At 57.9% G+C, this 21,599-nt stretch overlaps 1 protein-coding gene across 1 annotated transcript; it reads left to right on the top strand.

The window, feature by feature from the left end:
• Positions 1 to 5,323: 5,323 nt before the first annotated feature.
• aicda (activation-induced cytidine deaminase) lies at positions 5,324 to 12,967 on the top strand (the record flags this gene model as incomplete). The annotated part of the gene is made up of 3 exons (XM_078536762.1): positions 5,324 to 5,331; positions 8,416 to 8,867; positions 12,852 to 12,967. Coding segments are annotated over exons 1-3 (576 nt in total), but the record flags the coding sequence as incomplete, so codon positions are not given.
• Between the last annotated feature and the right edge of the window lie 8,632 nt (positions 12,968 to 21,599).

Genomic DNA, 21,599 nt, shown 5'->3' with positions numbered 1-21,599 from the left:
CTCGGTGAGCCCTCCAGGACTCAGTCAGCGACAGGGTGTATTGCGCGGTGACCACTAACTGTAAACAGGAAGCCCGATCGCTGCAAGAGAGCGTGTGTGGAAAATTGTTTTTATACCTAGAGGGGTTTAAATTTCGCGCTCGACCATGCCCTCTTCACAGCTGTCTCTCCAACACGCCACCTGTCCACGCTCCCTCCATCGCTCGCTCCGATATTTATAACCCAGCACTCAAACCACTTCCTCAAACCCCACTTTCACACCACCTCCTCCTGCGTACCTCGGGCAGAGCAGACCGCTCGATCCCACTCGCACACTCGCACTCGCACTGAGAGAGATATCTCACCCTGCAGCTGGTACAGAGACAGCAAACAATCTCAGAGAGACTGAGAGAGAGAGACTGAGAGTGAGACTGAGAGTGAGAGTGAGAGTGAGCAAGGAACCGAGAAAAATAGAGAGAGGGAGAGAGAGAGACAGACAAAGGGAGGTAGAGGGAGAGAGAGACAAAGGGAGGTAGAGAGAGACAGACAAAGGGAGGTAGAGAGACAGACAAAGGGAGGTAGAGAGACAGACGAAGGGAGGTAGAGAGACAGACGAAGGGGGGTAAAGAGAGACAGAGGGAGGTAGAGAGAGACAGAGGGAGGTAAAGAGAGACAGAGGGAGGTAGAGAGAGACAGGGAGGTAGAGAGAGACAGAGGGAGGTAGAGAGAGACAGAGGGAGGTAGAGAGAGTCAAAGGGAAATAAAGGGAGACAGAGGGAGGTAGAGAGAGACAGAGGGAGGTAGAGAGAGACAGACAAAGGGAGGTAAAGGGGAGACAAACAAAGGGATGTAGAGAGACAGATGAAGGGGGGTAGAGAGACAGAGGGGGGTAGAGAGAGACAGGGGGAGGTAGAGAGAGACAGGGGGAGGTAGAGAGAGACAGAGGGAGGTAGAGAGAGACAGAGGGAGGGAGAGAGAGACAGAGGGAGGTAGAGAGAGACAGACAAAGGGAGGTAGAGAGACAGACAAAGGGAGGTAGAGAGACAGACGAAGGGGGGTAAAGAGAGACAGAGGGAGGTAAAGAGAGACAGAGGGAGGTAGAGAGAGACAGGGAGGTAGAGAGAGACAGAGGGAGGTAGAGAGAGACAGAGGGAGGGAGAGAGAGACAGAGGGAGGGAGAGAGAGACAGAGGGAGGGAGAGAGAGACAGAGGGAGGTAGAGAGAGACAGAGGGAGGTAGAGAGAGACAAAGGGAGGTAAAGGGAGACAGAGGGAGGTAGAGAGAGACAGAGGGAGGTAGAGAGAGACAGGGAGGTAGAGAGAGACAGAGGGAGGTAGAGAGAGACAGAGGGAGGTAGAGAGAGTCAAAGGGAAATAAAGGGAGACAGAGGGAGGTAGAGAGAGACAGAGGGAGGTAGAGAGAGACAGACAAAGGGAGGTAAAGGGGAGACAAACAAAGGGATGTAGAGAGACAGATGAAGGGGGGTAGAGAGACAGAGGGGGGTAGAGAGAGACAGGGGGAGGTAGAGAGAGACAGGGGGAGGTAGAGAGAGACAGAGGGAGGTAGAGAGAGACAGAGGGAGGGAGAGAGAGAAAGAGGGAGGTAGAGAGAGACAGACAAAGGGAGGTAGAGAGACAGACAAAGGGAGGTAGAGAGACAGACGAAGGGGGGTAAAGAGAGACAGAGGGAGGTAAAGAGAGACAGAGGGAGGTAGAGAGAGACAGGGAGGTAGAGAGAGACAGAGGGAGGTAGAGAGAGACAGAGGGAGGGAGAGAGAGACAGAGGGAGGGAGAGAGAGACAGAGGGAGGGAGAGAGAGACAGAGGGAGGTAGAGAGAGACAGAGGGAGGTAGAGAGAGACAAAGGGAGGTAAAGGGAGACAGAGGGAGGTAGAGAGAGACAGAGGGAGGTAGAGAGAGACAGACAAAGGGAGGTAAAGGGGAGACAAACAAAGGGATGTAGAGAGACAGATGAAGGGGGGTAGAGAGACAGAGGGGGGTAGAGAGAGACAGAGGGAGGTAGAGAGAGACAGAGGGAGGTAAAGAGAGACAGAGGGAGGTAAAGAGAGACAGAGGGAGGAAAAGAGAGACAGAGGGAGGTAGAGAGAGACAGATGAAGGGAGGTAGAGAGAGACAGAGTGAGGTAAAGAGAGACAGAGGAAGGTAGAGAGAGATAGAGGGAGGTAGAGAGAGACAGAGGGAGGTAAAGAGAGACAGAGGGAGGTAGAGAGAGACAGAGGGAGGTAGAGAGAGACAGAGGGAGGTAAAGAGAGACAGAGAGAGGTAGAGAGAGACAGAGGGAGGTAGAGAGACAGAGGGAGGTAAAGAGAGACAGAGGGAGGTAGAGAGAGACAGAGGGGGGTAGAGAGAGACAGAGGGAGGTAAAGAGAGACAGAGGGAGGTAGAGAGAGACAGAGGGAGGGAGAGAGAGACAGAGGGAGGGAGAGAGAGGCAGAGGGAGGCAGAGAGAGACAGAGGGAGTTAGAGAGAGACAGAGGGAGGAAGAGAGAGACAGAGGGAGGTAGAGAGAGACAGAGGGAGGTAGAGAGAGACAGAGGGAGGTAGAGAGAGACAGACGGAGGTAGAGAGAGACAGAGGGAGGCAAAGAGAGACAGAGGGAGGTAAAGAGAGACAGAGGGAGTTAGAGAGAGACAGACAAAGGGAGGTAGAGAGAGAGACAGAGGGAGGTGGAGAGAGACAGAGGGAGGGAGAGAGAGACAGAGGGAGGGAGAGAGAGGCAGAGGGAGGCAAAAAGAGAGATAGAGGGAGGTAGAGAGAGGCAGAGGGAGGTGGAGAGAGACAGAGGGAGGTGGAGAGAGACAGAGGGAGGTAAAGAGAGACAGAGGGAGGTAGAGAGAGACAGATGAAGGGGGGTAGAGAGAGACAGAGGGAGGTAGAGAGAGACAGATGAAGGGGGGTAGAGAGAGACAGACGGAGGTAGAGAGAGACAGAGTGAGGTAAAGAGAGACAGAGGGAGGTAGAGAGAGACAGAGGGAGGTAGAGGGACAGAAGGAGGTAAAGAGAGACAGAGGGAGGTAGAGAGAGACAGAGGGAGGCAAAGAGAGACAGAGGGAGGTAAAGAGAGACAGAGGGAGGAAGAGAGAGACAGACAAAGGGAGGTAGAGAGAGAGACAGAGGGAGGTGGAGAGAGACAGAGGGAGGTAAAGAGAGACAGAGGGAGGTAGAGAGAGACAGATGAAGGGGGGTAGAGAGAGACAGAGGGAGGTAGAGAGAGGCAGAGGGAGGTAGAGAGAGACAGAGGGAGTTAGAGAGAGACAGAGGGAGGAAGAGAGAGACAGAGGGAGGTAGAGAGAGACAGAGGGAGGCAAAAAGAGAGATAGAGGGAGGTAGAGAGAGGCAGAGGGAGTTGGAGAGAGACAGAGGGAGGTAGAGAGATACAGAGAGAGGTAATGAGAGACAGAGGGAGATAGAGAGAGATAGAGGGAGGTAGAGAGAGACAGAGGGAGGTAGAGAGAGACAGAGGGAGATAAAGACAGACAGAGGGAGGTAGAGAGAGACAGAGGGAGGTAGAGAAAGACAGAGGGAGGTAGAGAGAGACAGAGGGAGGTAGAGAGACAGACAAAGGGAGGTAGAGAGAGACAGATGAAGGGCTGAGAGAGAGACAGAGGGAGGTAGAGAGAGACAGAGGGAGGTAAAGAGAGACAGAGGGAGGTAAAGAGAGACAGTGGGAGGTAAAGAGAGACAGAGGGAGGTGGAGAGAGACAGAGGGAGGTAAAGAGAGACAGAGGGAGGTAGAGAGAGACAGAGAGATGTAGAGAGAGACAGAGGGAGGTAGAGAGAGACAGAGGGAGTTAGAGAGAGACAGAGGGAGGAAGAGAGAGACAGAGGGAGGTAAAGAGAGACAGAGGGAGGCAAAAAGAGAGATAGAGGGAGGTAGAGAGAGGCAGAGGGAGTTGGAGAGAGACAGAGGGAGGTAGAGAGAGACAGAGGGAGGTAGAGAGAGACAGAGGGAGGTAAAGGGAGACAGAGGGAGGTAAAGGGAGACAGAGGGAGGTAGAGAGAAGACAAAGGGATGTAGAGAGAGACAGAGGGAGGTAGAGAGAAAGACAGAGGGAGATAGAGAGAGAAAGAGGGAGGTAAAGAGAGACAGAGGGAGGTAGAGAGAGACAGAGGGAGGTAGAGAGAGACAGAGGGAGGTAGAGAAAGACAGAGGGAGGTAACGAGAGACAGAGGGAGGTAGAGAGACAGACAAAGGGAGGTAGAGAGAGACAGAGGGAGAGACTGAAAGAAAGAGAGAGAGAGGGGGAGAAAGAAAGAGAGAGAGAGAGAGGGAGAAAGAAAGAGAGAGAGAGAGGGAGAAAGAATGAGCGAGAGGGAGGGAGGGAGTGAGTGAGTGAGTGCGTGAGAGTGAGAGAGAGGGAGAGAGAGAGAGAGAGATAGAGAACCACAGAGAGTGAGAGAGAGAGAGAGACAGAGAGAGACACAGATAGATAATGAAGAGAGAGGAAGTTGAAGGATAGCCTCCCTCTAGTCTCCGAGATGAAGGAGAGTTTGAGCTGATTAAAGAGATTCGATTGGGTCGATGGAGAGAAACTATTCCCTCTGATCCGGTGGGTTGTGGGGGAGCCGGGGAGGGGGAGTCGAGAACAAGGGGGAAGGAGGTTAAAATTCGAGCCAGGACGTTCAGGGGGGACATCAGGAAACACCTCTTCACACGAAGGGGAGTGGAAATCAGGAACTCTCCACCCACCCCCGAAATAAACTGTGGGGGCCGGAGGTCAAAGGGAAACGTCAAAACTGAGATTGAGAGATCGTTGTTGGGGATGGAGGGTCACGGAACCGAGGGAGTTAAGATACAGAGCAGATCCAATAGAATGGTGTAAAATACTCGCGAGGGGCTGAATGGCCTCCTCCTGTTCCTGTGTAACAGGCTCAAGAGGGGCTGAATGGCCTCCTCCTGTTCCTGTGTAACAGGCTCGATAGGGGCTGAATGGCCTCCTCCATTTTGTTCCTGTCCTGGGAGTGTTTGATGGGGACGGTGTAGAGGGTGCTTTACTCTGTATCTAACCCCGTGCTGTACCTGTCCTGGGAGTGTTTGATGGGGACAGTGTAGAGGGAGCTTTACTCTGTATCTAACCCCGTGCTGTACCTGTCCTGGGAGTGTTCGATGGGGGACGTTGGAGACAGAGTTTAAACCCTCCAGCGCCAATCAGGAGCGGAGATGTGTGTCAGTGTGGGTGGGGACACTCCCCTCCGCTGAGTTGAGTTTGTGAATCGAGGGCCTGTGAGTCAGATCTGGACAGCAGCAGAGACTGAGTCATTGATAGAAAGCGAGAGAGACAGCGACCGAGCCAGAGGGAGAACAGGGCAGAGTCAGAACAAAACCATGGACAGGTAAGAGGAAAGGCTGATAAACCCTGTGGTCAGGGACTACCCCCGCTCCGCCCCGACCCAGCAGATCATTGCGCGACCATCCAGCTCCCGAATCTCACCGCCTTCCCCCACCCCGACCACAGAGATCCCCTTCCCCGCCCACCTCGGGCAGGAATCGGAGGAGAGAAGTCTCTGTCCCTGTCCTGTGTACCCCACACGCACCCTGGGGAGGCTCTGGTTTTGCGGGGAGAGAGGGGACCCGGTAGAGACAGGCGGGTCAACCAGGAGGTCAGGCAAACCACCCCCACACAACCCGCAGCCTAACCACGGGCAATCGGACGCCAGGGGGCACAGCAGGATCCCACGAGCACCAGCTGGGTCTCGGAGCACAGCAGCTGAGGTGTGTTTACACTCTGGGGCGCGAGTGGGGGCGACGTTAGCGAGAGAGGGATTGAGGTTCACCTCACGTCACAGATCGAGGGCTCTCCCCTCCCCCTCCCCCACCATCAAACACCCCCTTCCCCACCCCCACCACCACCACCAACAACCACAACCCCCGCCCCGGACATCCCGCTCATCATTCCAGTCACATCCAACTACAAATTCAGCCTGAATTACAGTGCTCCCTCAGTACTGTCCCTCCGACAGTGCGACACTCCCTCAGCACTGACCCTCCGACAGTGCGACACTTCCTCAGCACTGACCCTCCGACAGTGCGACACTCCCTCAGCACTGACCCTCCGACAGTGCGGCACTCCCTCAGCACTGACCCTCCGACAGTGTGGCGCTCCCTCAGCACCGACCCTCCGACAGTGCGGCGCTCCCTCAGCACCGACCCTCCGACAGTGCGGCTCTCCCTCAGCACTGACCCTCCGACAGTGCGGCGCTCCCTCAGCACTGACCCTCCGACAGTGCGGCGCTCCCTCAGCACTGACCCTCCGACAGTGCGGCGCTCCCTCAGTACCGACCCTCCGACAGTGCGGCACTCCCTCAGTACTGACCCTCCGACAGTGCGGCTCTCCTTCAGCACGGACCCTCCGACAGTGCGGCGCTCCCTCAGCACTGACCCTCCGACAGTGCGGCGCTCCCTCAGCACTGACCCTCCGACAGTGCGGCGCTCCCTCAGCACTGACCCTCCGACAGTGCGGCGCTCCCTCAGCACTGACCCTCCGACAGTGCGGCGCTCCCTCAGCACCGACCCTCCGACAGTGCGGCGCTCCCTCAGCACTGACCCTCGGACACTCATGTTGTAATGAAAGGTTTGGTTCCGATGTGTGGGATGCCTTTGCTGCTCCTATTGCAACTCAAACCCAGAGTCGGGGCGATCCAGTTTCAAGGCTGGGTGAGGAGGGTGTTGTGCCCGGTGGGTGGGTGATGCCATTCCCCTCAGTACTTCCGTCTCCACCATGCTCAACACCGTAAAACCCTCAGACCTCGCCCCGCACCCAGTCGGTGTGGGTGTTCACTGCCTGTGCGAGGTGACTGAGGCTGCGCCCACTCTCTGATCTGCCGAATTTCACTTGGCCCTCCCGATCTGCACAGTGACTGATCCTTACCCTGCTGGATGAGCAACTCGCCAGCGCTCACTCCAGAGCCGGTGGAGAGTTGGAGTATTACACCCGGCACTCAGGGCGAAGCAGCCCCCTGGAGGGTGAGTTGCAGTATTACGCCCGGCCCCCCTACAGTAAAGCAGCCACCTGGTGGGTGAGGCACTGTATTACACCCGGCACCCTGAGTAAAGCTGCCCCCTGGAGGGTGAGGTACAGTATTACGTCTGGCACCCACAATAACGCTGCCCCTTGGAGGGGTAGTTGGAGCATTACACCCAGCACCCAGTGTAATGCTGCCCCCTGGAGGGTGAGTTACAGTATTACACCCGGCACCCAGTGTAATGCTGCCCCCTGGAGGGAGGGTTACAGTATTACACCTGGCACCCAGTGTAATGCTGCCCCCTGGAGGGAGGGTTACAGTATTACACCCGGCACCCAGTGTAACGCTGCCCCTGCAGGGTGGGTTACAGTATTACACCCGGCACCCAGTGTAACGCTGCCCCCTGCAGGGTGGGTTACAGTATTACACCCGGCACCCAGTGTAACGCTGCCCCCTGCAGGGTGGGCAACAGTATTACAACTGGCTCTAATGTTAAAGCTGCCCCCTAGAGGCGATTTACAGTATTACATACAGCACCCAGAGTAAAGTCAGAGGGAGCTTTACTCTGTATCTAACCCCGTGCTGTACCTGTCCTGGGAGTGTTTGATGGGGACGGTGTAGAGGGAGCTTTACTCTGTATCTAACCCCGTGCTGTACCTGTCCTGGGAGTGTTTGACGGGGACGGTGTAGAGGGAGCTTTACTCTGTATCTAACCCCGTGCTGTACCAGTCCTGGGAGTGTTTGATGGGGACAGTGTAGAGGGAGCTTTACTCTGTATCTAACCCCGTGCTGTACCTGTCCTGGGAGTGTTTGACGGGGACGGTGTAGAGGGAGCTTTACTCTGTATCTAACCCCGTGCTGTACCTGTCCTGGGAGTGTTTGATGGGGACAGTGCAGAGGGAGCTTTACTCTGTATCTGACCCCGTGCTGTACCTGTCCTGGGAGTGTTTGATGGAGACGGTGTAGAGGGAGCTTTACTCTGTATCTGACCCCGTGCTGTACCTGTCCTGGGAGTGTTTGATGGGGACAGTGTAGAGGGAGCTTTACTCTGTATCTAAACCCGTGCTGTCCCTGTCCTGGGAGTGTTTGATGGGGACGGTGTAGAGGGAGCTTTACTCTGTATCTAAACCCGTGCTGTCCCTGTCCTGGGAGTGTTTGATGGGGACGGTGTAGAGGGAGCTTTACTCTGTATCTAACCCCGTGCTGTCCCTGTCCTGGGAGTGTTTGATGCGGACGGTGCGGAGGGAGATTGACTCTGTATCTAACCCCGTGCTGTACCTGTCCTGGGAGTGTTTGATGGGGACGGTGCAGAGGGAGCTTTACTCTGTATCTAACCCCGTGCTGTCCCTGTCCTGGGAGTGTTTGATGGGGACGGTGCAGAGGGAGCTTTACTCTGTATCTAACCCCGTGCTGTCCCTGTCCTGGGAGTGTTTGATGGGGACGATGCGGAGGGAGATTGACTCTGTATCTAACCTGCTCCCTCCGCAGTTGCCTGATGACCAAGAAGAATTTCATCTACCACTTCAAGAACGTGCGGTGGGCCAAGGGGAGACATGAGACCTACATGTGCTACATCGTGAAGAGGAGGGACAGCACCACCTCCAGCTCCCTGGACTTTGGCTTCCTGCGGAACAAGCCGGGCCTGCACGCGGAGATGGTCTTCCTGCACTACCTGAGGGGCTGGGACCTCAACCCCGAGCGCACCTATCGGCTGACCTGGTTCAGCTCCTGGAGCCCCTGCTACGAGTGCGCCCTGCGGGTGGTGGAGTTCCTGCGGGCGTGGCCCAACCTGCACCTCCGCCTCTTTGTGGCCCGCCTCTACTACTGCGGCGACCGGACCCTCCAGCCCGAGGGGCTGCGCCGGCTCAGCAAGGCCGGGGTCGGCCTGGGGGTCATGACCTACAAAGGTCAGGGGGTCGCCGGGGGTCGCCGGGGGGCGTGGGGTGGGTGGTGGGGTAGCACAGGCGTTGGCCGGAGGTGGTGGGGTAGTGCAGGCATTGGGTGGGGTGGTGGGGTGGGGCAGGCATTGGGTGGGGTGGTGGGGTGGGGCAGGCATTGGGATGGGTGGTGGGGCAGGCGTTGTGTGGGGTGGTGGGGTAGCGCAGGCGTTGGGTGGGGTGGTGGGGTGGGGCAGGCATTGGGATGGGTGGTGGGGCAGGCGTTGGGTGGGGTGGTGGGGTAGCGCAGGCGTTGGGCGGGGTGGTGGGGTAGCGCAGGCGTTGGGCGGGGTGGTGGCGCAGGCGTTGGGTGGGGTGGTGGGGCAGGCATTGGGATGGGTGGTGGGGCAGGCGTTGGGATGGGTGGTGGGGCAGGCGTTGGTCGGGGTGGTGGTGCAGCTCTGGCATTGGGTCGGGTAGTAGGGCAGGCGTTGGTCGGGGTGGTGGGGTAGCGCAGGCGTTGGTCGGGGTGGTGGGGTAGCGCAGGCGTTGGGCGGGGTGGTGGGGCAGGCGTTGGGATGGGTGGTGGGGCAGGCGTTGGTCGGGGTGGTGGTGCAGCTCTGGCGTTGGGTCGGGTAGTAGGGCAGGCGTTGGTCGGGGTGGTGGGGTAGCGCAGGCGTTGGTCGGGGTGGTGGGGTAGCGCAGGCGTTGGGCGGGGTGGTGGCGCAGGCGTTGGGTGGGGTGGTGGGGCAGGCGTTGGGTGGGGTGGTGGGGCAGGCATTGGGATGGGTGGTGGGGCAGGCATTGGGATGGGTGGTGGGGCAGGCGTTGGTCGGGGTGGTGGTGCAGCTCTGGCGTTGGGTCGGGTAGTAGGGCAGGCGTTGGTCGGGGTGGTGGGGTAGCGCAGGCGTTGGGCGGGGTGGTGGGGTAGCGCAGGCGTTGGGCGGGGTGGTGGGGTAGCGCAGGCATTGGTCGGGGTGGTGGGGCAGGCGTTGGGATGGGTGGTGGGGCAGGCATTGGTCGGGGTGGTGGTGCAGCTCTGGCGTTGGGTCGGGTAGTAGGGCAGGCATTGGTCGGGGTGGTGGGGTGGCGCAGGCATTGGGATGGGTGGTGGGGCAGGCGTTGGGTGGGGTGTTGGGGTGGGGCAGGCATTGGGATGGGTGGTGGGGCAGGCGTTGGGCGGGGTGGTGGGGCAGGCGTTGGGTGGGGTGGTGGGGCAGGCGTTGGGCGGGGTGGTGGGGCAGGCGTTGGGCGGGGTGGTGGGGCAGGCGTTGGGATGGGTGGTGGGGCAGGCGTTGGGCGGGGTGGTGGGGCAGGCGTTGGGATGGGTGGTGGGGCAGGCGTTGGGCGGGGTGGTGGGGCAGGCGTTGGGCGGGGTGGTGGGGTAGCGCAGGCGTTTGGCAGGGTGGTGGGGCAGGCGTTGGGATGAGTGGTGGGGCAGGCGTTGGTCGGGGTGGTGGGGTAGCGCAGGCGTTGGGTGAGGTGGTGGGGCGATGCAGGCATTGGGATGGGTGATGGGGCAGGCGTTGGGATGGGTGGTGGGGCAGGCATTGGGCGGGGTGGTGGGACAGGCGTTGGGCGAGGTGTTGGGCCGGCGCAGGTGTTGGTCGGGGTGGTGGGGTAGCGCAGGCGTTGGGCGTGGTGGTGGGGCAGCGCAGGCATTGGGTTGGATGGTGGGGTAGAGCAGGCATTGGGATGGGTGGTGGGGCAGGCGTTGGGATGGGTGGTGGGGCAGGCGTTGGGTGGGGTGGTGGGGTAGCGCAGGCGTTGGGATGGGTGGTGGGGCAGGCGTTGGGTGGGGTGGTGGGGCAGCGCAGGCGTTGGGTGGGGTGGTGGGGTAGCGCAGGCGTTGGGTGGGGTGGTGGGGCAGCGCAGGCGTTGGGTGGGGTGGTGGGGCGGTGCAGGCGTTGGGTGGGGTGGTGGGGCGGTGCAGGCATTGGGTGGCGTGGTGGGGCAGTGCAGGCGTTGGATGGGGTGGTGGGGCGGTGCAGGCGTTGGGTGGGGTGGTGGGGTAGCGAAGGCGTTGGGCGGGGTGGTGGGGCGCAGGCTTTGGGTGGGGTGGGGGGGTAGCACAGGCATTGGGCGGGGTGGTTGGGTAGCGCAGGCATTGGGCGGGGTGGAGGGATAGCGCAGGCGTTGGGCGGGGTGGTGGGGCAGCGCAGGCATTGGGTTGGATGGTGGGGTAGAGCAGGCATTGGGCGGGGTGGTGGGGCAGGCGTTGGGATGGGTGGTGGGGCAGGCGTTGGGATGGGTGGTGGGGCAGGCGTTGGGTGGGGTGGTGGGGTAGCGCAGGCGTTGGGTGGGGTGGTGGGGCAGCGCAGGCGTTGGGTGGGGTGGTGGGGCGGTGCAGGCGTTGGGTGGGGTGGTGGGGCGGTGCAGGCATTGGGTGGGGTGGTGGGGCGGTGCAGGCGTTGGGTGGGGTGGTGGGGTAGCGAAGGCGTTGGGCGGGGTGGTGGGGCGCAGGCTTTGGGTGGTGTGGGGGGGTAGCGCAGGCATTGGGCGGGGTGGAGGGATAGCGCAGGCATTGGGCGGGGTGGAGGGATAGCGCAGGTGTTGGGCGGGTTGGTGGGGCGCCGCAGGCATTGGGCGGGGTGGTGGGGCAGGCGTTGGGCGAGGTGGTGGGGCAGCGCAGGCATTGGGCGGGGTGGTGGGGCAGGCGTTGGGCGGGGTGGTGGGGCAGGCGTTGGGCGGGGTGGTGGGGCAGCGCAGGTGTTGGGCCGGCTGGTGGGATAGCACAGGCGTTGGGCGGGGTGGTGGGGGGCGCAGTCGTTGGGCGGGGTGGTGGTGCAGCCGTTGGGCGGGGTGGTGGTGCAGGCGTTGGGCGGGGTGGTGGGGCGGTGCAGGCATTGGGCGGGGTGGTGGCGTAGCACAGGCATTGGGCGGGGTGGTGGCGTAGCACAGGCATTGGACGGGGTGGTGGTGCAGGCATTGGGCGGGGTGGTGGGGCAGTGCAGGCGTTGGGCGGGGTGGTGGTGCAGGCGTTGGACGGGGTGGTGGGGCGGCGCATGCGTTGGGCGGGGTGGTTGGGTAGCGCAGGCGTTGGGCGGGGTGGTGGGGTAGCGCAGGCATTGGGCAGGGTGGTGGGGGGCACAGGCGTTGGGCAGGGTGGTGGGGTAGCGCAGGCGTTGGGCGGGGTGGTGGGGTAGCGCAGGCGTTGAGCGGGGTGGTTGGGTAGCGCAGGCGTTGGGTGGGGTGGTGGGGTAGCGCAGGCATTGGGTGGGGTGGTGGGGTAGCGCAGGCGTTGGGCGGGGTGGTGGGGTAACGCAGGCATTGGGTGGGGTGGTGGGGCAGGCGTTGGGTGGGGTGGTGGGGCAGGCGTTGTGTGGGGTGGTGGGGCAGGCGTTGTGTGGGGTGGTGGGGCAGGCGTTGTGTGGGGTGGTGGGGCAGGAGTTGGGATGGGTGATGGGGCAGGCGTTGGGTGGGGTGGTGGGGCAGGAGTTGGGATGGGTGGTGGGTCAGGCGTTGGGCGGGGTGGTGGGGCAGGTGTTGGGATGGGTGGTGGGGTAGCGCAGGCATTGGGCGGGGTGGAGGGGCGGCGCGGGTGGGAACGGTGTAGAGGGAGCTTTACTCGGTATCTAACCCCGTGCTGTACCTGTCCTGGGAGTGTTTGATGGGGACGGTGTAGAGGGAGCTTTACTCTGTATCTAACCCCGTGCTGTACCTGTCCTGGGAGTGTTTGATGGGGACGGTGTAGAGGGAGCTTTACTCTGTATCTAACCCCGTGCTGTACCTGTCCTGGGAGTGTTTGATGGGGACAGTGTAGAGGGAGCTTTACTCTGTATCTAACCCCGTGCTGTACCTGTCCTGGGAGTGTTTGATGGGGACAGTGTAGAGGGAGCTTTACTCTGTATCTAACCCCGTGCTGTACCTGTCCTGGGAGTGTTTGATGGGGACGCTGTAGAGGGAGCTTTACTCTGTATCTAACCCCGTGCTGTACCTGTCCTTGGAGTGTTTGATGGGGGACGGTGTAGAGGGAGATTTACTCTGTATCTAACTCCGTGTGTTTTTTTAAAGATTATTTCTACTGCTGGAACACGTTTGTAGCAACGAAGGAGAAGGGGTTCAAGGCCTGGGAAGGTTTACATGAGAACTCGGTGCGATTAAGTCGTTTATTACGACGAATCCTTCTGGTGAGTGAATATTATTCCGTCCTACACCTCACATAGCCCCACATCTCACTCCCAATCCCACTATCAATCCCACTCAACTGCTCTGTAAACATCAAACTCACTCAGCACTGCTGACCCTAGAGGTCTCCCTTTCCAAATCAGTCCAGGCTGTAACACTCCCATCGAAGTCCATCCCTCGAATCCCCCCACTCTCCCATCGAAGTCCATCCCTCTAATCCACCCACTCTCCCATCGAAGACCATCCCTCTAATCCCCCCACTCTCCAATCGAAGACCATCCCTCTAATCCACCCACTCTCCCATCGAAGACCATCCCTCTAATCCCCCCACTCTCCCATCGAAGTCCATCCCTCTAATCCACCCACTCTCCCATCGAAGACCATCCCTCTAATCCCCCCACTCTCCCATCGAAGACCATCCCTCTAATCCCCCCACTCTCCCATCGAAATCCATCCCTCTAATCCACCCACTCTCCCATCGAAGACCATCCCGCTAATCCCCCCACTCTCCCATCGAAGTCCATCCCTCTAATCCACCCACTCTCCCATCGAAGACCATCCCTCTAATCCCCCCACTCTCCCATCGAAGACCATCCCTCTAATCCCCCCACTCTCCCATCGAAGTCCATCCCTCTAATCCACCCACTCTTCCATCGAAGACCATCCCTCTAATCCCCCCACTCTTCCATCGAAGTCTATCCCTCTAATCCCCCCACTCTCCCATCGAAGACCATCCCTCTAATCCCCCCACTCTCCCATCGAAGTCCATCCCTCTAATCCACCCACTCTCCCATCGAAGACCATCCCTCTAATCCCCCCACTCTCCCATCGAAGACCATCCCTCTAATCCCCCCACTCTCCCATCGAAATCCATCCCTCTAATCCACCCACTCTCCCATCGAAGACCATCCCGCTAATCCCCCCACTCTCCCATCGAAGTCCATCCCTCTAATCCACCCACTCTCCCATCGAAGACCATCCCTCTAATCCCCCCACTCTCCCATCGAAGACCATCCCTCTAATCCCCCCACTCTCCCATCGAAGTCCATCCCTCTAATCCACCCACTCTTCCATCGAAGACCATCCCTCTAATCACCCCACTCTCCCATCGAAGTCCATCCCTCTAATCCCCCCACTCTCCCATCGAAGTCCATCCCTCTAATCCACCCACTCTCCCATTGAAGACCCTCCCTCTAATCCCCTCACTCTCCCATCGAAGACCATCCCTCTAATCCCCTCACTCTCCCATCGAAGACCCTCCCTCTAATCCCTTCACTCTCCCATCGAAGACCATCCCCTCTAACCCCTTAAACTCCCATCGAAGACCATCCCTCTAATCCCCTCACACTCCCATCGAAGACCATCCCTCTAATTCCCTCACTCTCCCATCAAGGACCATCCCTCTAATCCTCTAAACCTCCCATCAAAGACCATCCCTCTAATCCCCTCACTCTCCCATCGAAGACCCTCCCCTCTAATCCCCTCACTCTCCCAGTGTAGACAATCCCTCTAATCCCCTCACTCTCCCATCGAAGAACTTCTCTCTAATCCCCTCACTCTCCCATTGAAGACCATCTCTCTAACCCCCTCACTCTCCCAATCGTAGACCATCCCTCTAATCCCCTCACTCTCCCATCGAACACCCTCCCTCTAAAGCCCTCACTCTCCCATCGAAGACCCTCCCCTCTAATCCCCTCACTCTCCCATCGATGACAATCCCTCTAATCACCTCACTCTCCCTTCGAAGACCCTCCCTCTAATCGCCTCACTCTCCCATCGAAGACCATCCCTCTAATCCCCTCACTGTCCCATCGAAGACCATCCCTCTAATCCCCTCACTCTCCCATCGAAGACCATCCCTCTAAACCCCTCACTCTCCCATCGAACACCCTCCCTCTAATCCCCTCACCCTCCCATTGAAGTCCATCCCTCTAATCCCCTCAATCTCCCATCGAAGACCATCCCTCTAATGCCCTCACTCTCCCATCGAAGACCCACCCCTCTAATCCCCTAACTCTCCCATCGAAGACCATCCCTCTAATCCCCTCACTCTCCCATCGAAGACCCTCCCTCTAATTCCTTCACTCTCCCATCGAAGACTATCCCCTCACTCTCCCATCGAAGACCATCCCTCTAATCCCCTCACTCTCCCATCGAAGACCATCCCTCTAATCCGCTCACTCTCCAACTGAAGATCCTCCCTCTAATCCCTCACTCTCCTAGTGAAGACCCTCCCTCTAATCCCCTTACTCTCCCATCGAAGACCCTCCCTCTAATCCCCTCACTCTCCCATCGAACACCATCCCTCTAATCCCCTCACTCCCCCATCGAAGACCCTCCCCTCTAATCCCCTCACTCTCACATTGAGGACCATCCCCTCTAACCCCCTCACTCTCCCATCGAAAACCATCCCTCTAATCCCCTCACTCTCCCATCGAAGACCATCCCTCTAACCCCCTCACTCTCCAATCAAAGACCATCCCCTCGAATCCCCTCACTCTCCCATTGAGGACCATCCCCTCTAACCCCCTCACTCTCCCATCGAAGACCATCCCTCTAATCCCCTCACTCTCCCATCGAAGACCATCCCTCTAACCCCCTCACTCTCCAATCAAAGACCATCGCCTCTAATCCCCTAACTCTCCCATCGAAGACCATCCCTCTAATTCCCTCACTCTCTCATCAAAGTCCATCCCTCTACCCTCCTCACCCTCCCATCGAAGACCATCCCTGTAATCCCCTCACTCTCCCATCGAAGACCATCCATCCAAACCCCTCACTCACCCAACGAAGACCCTCCCTCTAATTCCCTCACTCTCCCATCGAAGTCCATCCCCTCTAATCCCGTCACTCTCCCATCGAAGACCCTCCCTCTAACCCCCTCACTCTCCCATCGTAGACCATCCCTCTAATCCCCTCACGCTCCCATCAAAGACCCTCCTTCTAATCCCCTCACTCTCCCATCGAAGAACCTCCCTCTAGTCCCCTCACACTCCCATCGAAGACCATCCCTCTAATCCCCTCACTCTCCCAGTGATGACCCTCCCTCTAATCCCCTCACTCTCCCATCGAAGGCCCTCCCTCTAATCCCCTCCCTCTCCCATCAAAGACCATCCCTCTAATCCCCTCACTCTCCCATCGTAGACCATCCCTCTAATCCCCTCACTCTCCCATTGAAGACCATCCCCTCTAACCCCCTCACTCTCCCATCGAAGACCATCCATCCAATCCCCTCACTCTCCCATCGAAGGCCCTCCCTCTAATCCCCTCCCTCTCCCATCAAAGACCATCCCTCTAATCCCCGCACTCTCCCATCGTAGACCATCCCTCTAATCCCCTCACTCTCCCATCGAAGACCATCCCCTCTAACCCCCTCACTCTCCCATCGAAGACCATCCATCCAATCCCCTCACTCTCCCATCGAAGACCCTCCCTCTAATTGCCTCACTCTCCCATCGAATACCATCCCTCTAATCACCTCACTCTCCCATCGAAGACCATCCCTCTAACCCCCTCACTCTCCCATCGTAGACCATCCCTCTAATCCCCTCACTCTCCCATCGAAGACCATCCCTCTAATCCCCCCACTCTCCCATCGAAGTCCATCCCTCTAATCCACCCACTCTCCCATCGAAGACCATCCCTCTAATCCCCCCACTCTCCCATCGAAGACCATCCCTCTAATCCCCCCACTCTCCCATCGAAATCCATCCCTCTAATCCACCCACTCTCCCATCGAAGACCATCCCGCTAATCCCCCCACTCTCCCATCGAAGTCCATCCCTCTAATCCACCCACTCTCCCATCGAAGACCATCCCTCTAATCCCCCCACTCTCCCATCGAAGACCATCCCTCTAATCCCCCCACTCTCCCATCGAAGTCCATCCCTCTAATCCACCCACTCTTCCATCGAAGACCATCCCTCTAATCCCCCCACTCTCCCATCGAAGTCCATCCCTCTAATCCCCCCACTCTCCCATCGAAGTCCATCCCTCTAATCCACCCACTCTCCCATTGAAGACCCTCCCTCAAATCCCCCACTCTCCCATCGAAGACCATCCCTCTAATCCCCTCACTCTCCCATCGAAGACCCTCCCTCTAATCCCTTCACTCTCCCATCGAAGACCATCCCCTCTAACCCCTTAAACTCCCATCGAAGACCATCCCTCTAATCCCCTCACACTCCCATCGAAGACCATCCCTCTAATTCCCTCACTCTCCCATCAAGGACCATCCCTCAAATCCTCTAAACCTCCCATCAAAGACCATCCCTCTAATCCCCTCACTCTCCCATCGAAGACCCTCCCCTCTAATCCCCTCACTCTCCCAGTGTAGACAATCCCTCTAATCCCCTCACTCTCCCATCGAAGAACTTCCCTCTAATCCCCTCACTCTCCCATTGAAGACCATCTCTCTAACACCCTCACTCTCCCAATCGTAGACCATCCCTCTAATCCCCTCACTCTCCCATCGAACACCCTCCCTCTAAAGCCCTCACTCTCCCATCGAAGACCCTACCCTCTAATCCCCTCACTCTCCCATCGATGACAATCCCTCTAATCACCTCACTCTCCCTTCGAAGACCCTCCCTCTAATCGCCTCACTCTCCCATCGAAGACCATCCCTCTAATCCCCTCACTCTCCCATCGAAGACCATCCCTCTAATCCCCTCACTCTCCCATCGAAGACCATCCCTCTAAACCCCTCACTCTCCCATCGAACACCCTCCCTCTAATCCCCTCACCCTCCCATTGAAGTCCATCCCTCTAATCCCCTCAATCTCCCATCGAAGACCATCCCTCTAATGCCCTCACTCTCCCATCGAAGACCCACCCCTCTAATCCCCTAACTCTCCCATCGAAGACCATCCCTCTAATCCCCTCACTCTCCCATCGAAGACCCTCCCTCTAATTCCTTCACTCTCCCATCGAAGACTATCCCCTCACTCTCCCATCGAAGACCATCCCTCTAATCCCCTCACTCTCCCATCGAAGACCATCCCTCTAATCCGCTCACTCTCCAACTGAAGATCCTCCCTCTAATCCCTCACTCTCCTAGTGAAGACCCTCCCTCTAATCCCCTTACTCTCCCATCGAAGACCCTCCCTCTAATCCCCTCACTCTCCCATCGAACACCATCCCTCTAATCCCCTCACTCCCCCATCGAAGACCCTCCCCTCTAATCCCCTCACTCTCCCATTGAGGACCATCCCCTCTAACCCCCTCACTCTCCCATCGAAAACCATCCCTCTAATCCCCTCACTCTCCCATCGAAGACCATCCCTCTAACCCCCTCACTCTCCAATCAAAGACCATCCCCTCGAATCCCCTCACTCTCCCATTGAGGACCATCCCCTCTAACCCCCTCACTCTCCCATCGAAGACCATCCCTCTAATCCCCTCACTCTCCCATCGAAGACCATCCCTCTAACCCCCTCACTCTCCAATCAAAGACCATCGCCTCTAATCCCCTAACTCTCCCATCGAAGACCATCCCTCTAATTCCCTCACTCTCTCATCAAAGTCCATCCCTCTACCCTCCTCACCCTCCCATCGAAGACCATCCCTGTAATCCCCTCACTCTCCCATCGAAGACCATCCATCCAAACCCCTCACTCACCCAACGAAGACCCTCCCTCTAATTCCCTCACTCTCCCATCGAAGTCCATCCCCTCTAATCCCGTCACTCTCCCATCGAAGACCCTCCCTCTAACCCCCTCACTCTCCCATCGTAGACCATCCCTCTAATCCCCTCACGCTCCCATCAAAGACCCTCCTTCTAATCCCCTCACTCTCCCGTCGAAGACCCTCCCTCTAGTCCCCTCACTCTCCCATCGAAGACCATCCCTCTAATCCCCTCACTCTCCCAGTGATGACCCTCCCTCTAATCCCCTCACTCTCCCATCGAAGGCCCTCCCTCTAATCCCCTCCCTCTCCCATCAAAGACCATCCCTCTAATCCCCTCACTCTCCCATCGTAGACCATCCCTCTAATCCCCTCACTCTCCCATCGAAGACCATCCCCTCTAACCCCCTCACTCTCCCATCGAAGACCATCCATCCAATCTCCTCACTCTCCCATCGAAGACCCTCCCTCTAATTGCCTCACTCTCCCATCGAATACCATCCCTCTAATCACCTCACTCTCCCATCGAAGACCATCCCTCTAACCCCCTCACTCTCCCATCGTAGACCATCCCTCTAATCCCCTCACTCTCCCACCGAAGACCATCCCTCTAATCCCCTCACTCTCCCATCGAAGACCATCCCTCTAATCCCCTCACTCTCCCATCGAAGACCCTCCCTCTAATCCCCTCACTCTCCCATCGAAGACCATCCCTCTAATCCCCTCACTCTCCCATCGTAGACCATCCCTCTAATTCCCTCACTCTCCCATCGAAGAACATCCCCTCTAACCCCCTCACTCTCACATCGAAGACCATCCCTCTAATCCCCTCACTCTCCCATCGAAGACCATCCCTCTAATCCCCTCACTCTCCCATCGAAGACCCTCCCTCTAATCCCTTCACTCTCCCATCGAAGACCATCCCCTCTAACCCCTTAAACTCCCATCGAAGACCATCCCTCTAATCCCCTCACACTCCCATCGAAGACCATCCCTCTAATTCCCTCACTCTCCCATCAAGGACCATCCCTCTAATCCTCTAAACCTCCCATCAAAGACCATCCCTCTAATCCCCTCACTCTCCCATCGAAGACCCTCCCCTCTAATCCCCTCACTCTCCCAGTGTAGACAATCCCTCTAATCCCCTCACTCTCCCATCGAAGAACTTCCCTCTAATCCCCTCACTCTCCCATTGAAGACCATCTCTCTAACACCCTCACTCTCCCAATCGTAGACCATCCCTCTAATCCCCTCACTCTCCCATCGAACACCCTCCCTCTAAAGCCCTCACTCTCCCATCGAAGACCCTCCCCTCTAAACCCCTCACTCTCCCATCGAACACCCTCCCTCTAATCCCCTCACCCTCCCATTGAAGTCCATCCCTCTAATCCCCTCAATCTCCCATCGAAGACCATCCCTCTAATGCCCTCACTCTCCCATCGAAGACCCACCCCTCTAATCCCCTAACTCTCCCATCGAAGACCATCCCTCTAATCCCCTCACTCTCCCATCGAAGACCCTCCCTCTAATTCCTTCACTCTCCCATCGAAGACTATCCCCTCACTCTCCCATCGAAGACCATCCCTCTAATCCCCTCACTCTCCCATCGAAGACCATCCCTCTAACCCCCTCACTCTCCAATCAAAGACCATCGCCTCTAATCCCCTAACTCTCCCATCGAAGACCATCCCTCTAATTCCCTCACTCTCTCATCAAAGTCCATCCCTCTACCCTCCTCACCCTCCCATCGAAGACCATCCCTGTAATCCCCTCACTCTCCCATCGAAGACCATCCATCCAAACCCCTCACTCACCCAACGAAGACCCTCCCTCTAATTCCCTCACTCTCCCATCGAAGTCCATCCCCTCTAATCCCGTCACTCTCCCATCGAAGACCCTCCCTCTAACCCCCTCACTCTCCCATCGTAGACCATCCCTCTAATCCCCTCACGCTCCCATCAAAGACCCTCCTTCTAATCCCCTCACTCTCCCATCGAAGACCCTCCCTCTAGTCCCCTCACTCTCCCATCGAAGACCATCCCTCTAATCCCCTCACTCTCCCAGTGATGACCCTCCCTCTAATCCCCTCACTCTCCCATCGAAGGCCCTCCCTCTAATCCCCTCCCTCTCCCATCAAAGACCATCCCTCTAATCCCCTCACTCTCCCATCGTAGACCATCCCTCTAATCCCCTCACTCTCCCATCGAAGACCATCCCCTCTAACCCCCTCACTCTCCCATCGAAGACCATCCATCCAATCTCCTCACTCTCCCATCGAAGACCCTCCCTCTAATTGCCTCACTCTCCCATCGAATACCATCCCTCTAATCACCTCACTCTCCCATCGAAGACCATCCCTCTAATCCCCTCACTCTCCCATCGTAGACCATCCCTCTAATTCCCTCACTCTCCCATCGAAGAACATCCCCTCTAACCCCCTCACTCTCACATCGAAGACCATCCCTCTAATCCCCTCACTCTCCCATCGAAGACCATCCCTCTAACCCCCTCACTCTCCCATCGAAGACCATCCCCTCTAATCCCCTCACTCTCCCATCGTAGACCATCCCTCTAATCCCCTCACTCTCCCATCGAAGAACATCCCCGCTAACCCCCTCACTCTCACATCGAAGACCATCCCTCTAATCCACTCACTCTCCCATCGAAGACCATCCCTCTAACCCCCTCACTCTCCCATCGAAGACCCTCCCCTCTAATCCCCTCACTCTCCCATCGGAGACCATCTCCTCTGATCCTCTAACTCTCCCATCGAAGACCATCCCTCTAATCCCCTCACTCTCCCATCGATGACAATCCCTCTAATCACCTCACTCTCCCTTCGAAGACCCTCCCTCTAATCGCCTCACTCTCCCATCGAAGACCATCCCTCTAATCCCCTCACTGTCCCATCGAAGACCATCCCTCTAATCCCCTCACTCTCCCATCGAAGACCATCCCTCTAAACCCCTCACTCTCCCATCGAACACCCTCCCTCTAATCCCCTCACCC

This window comes from Cetorhinus maximus, unplaced genomic scaffold, assembly GCF_964194155.1.
Source record: "Cetorhinus maximus unplaced genomic scaffold, sCetMax3.hap1.1 HAP1_SCAFFOLD_1492, whole genome shotgun sequence".
NCBI classification, from domain to species: Eukaryota; Metazoa; Chordata; class Chondrichthyes; order Lamniformes; family Cetorhinidae; genus Cetorhinus; species Cetorhinus maximus.
Note: the sequence above shows the minus strand (reverse complement) of the source record. Positions and strands in the feature narration are given on the sequence as shown.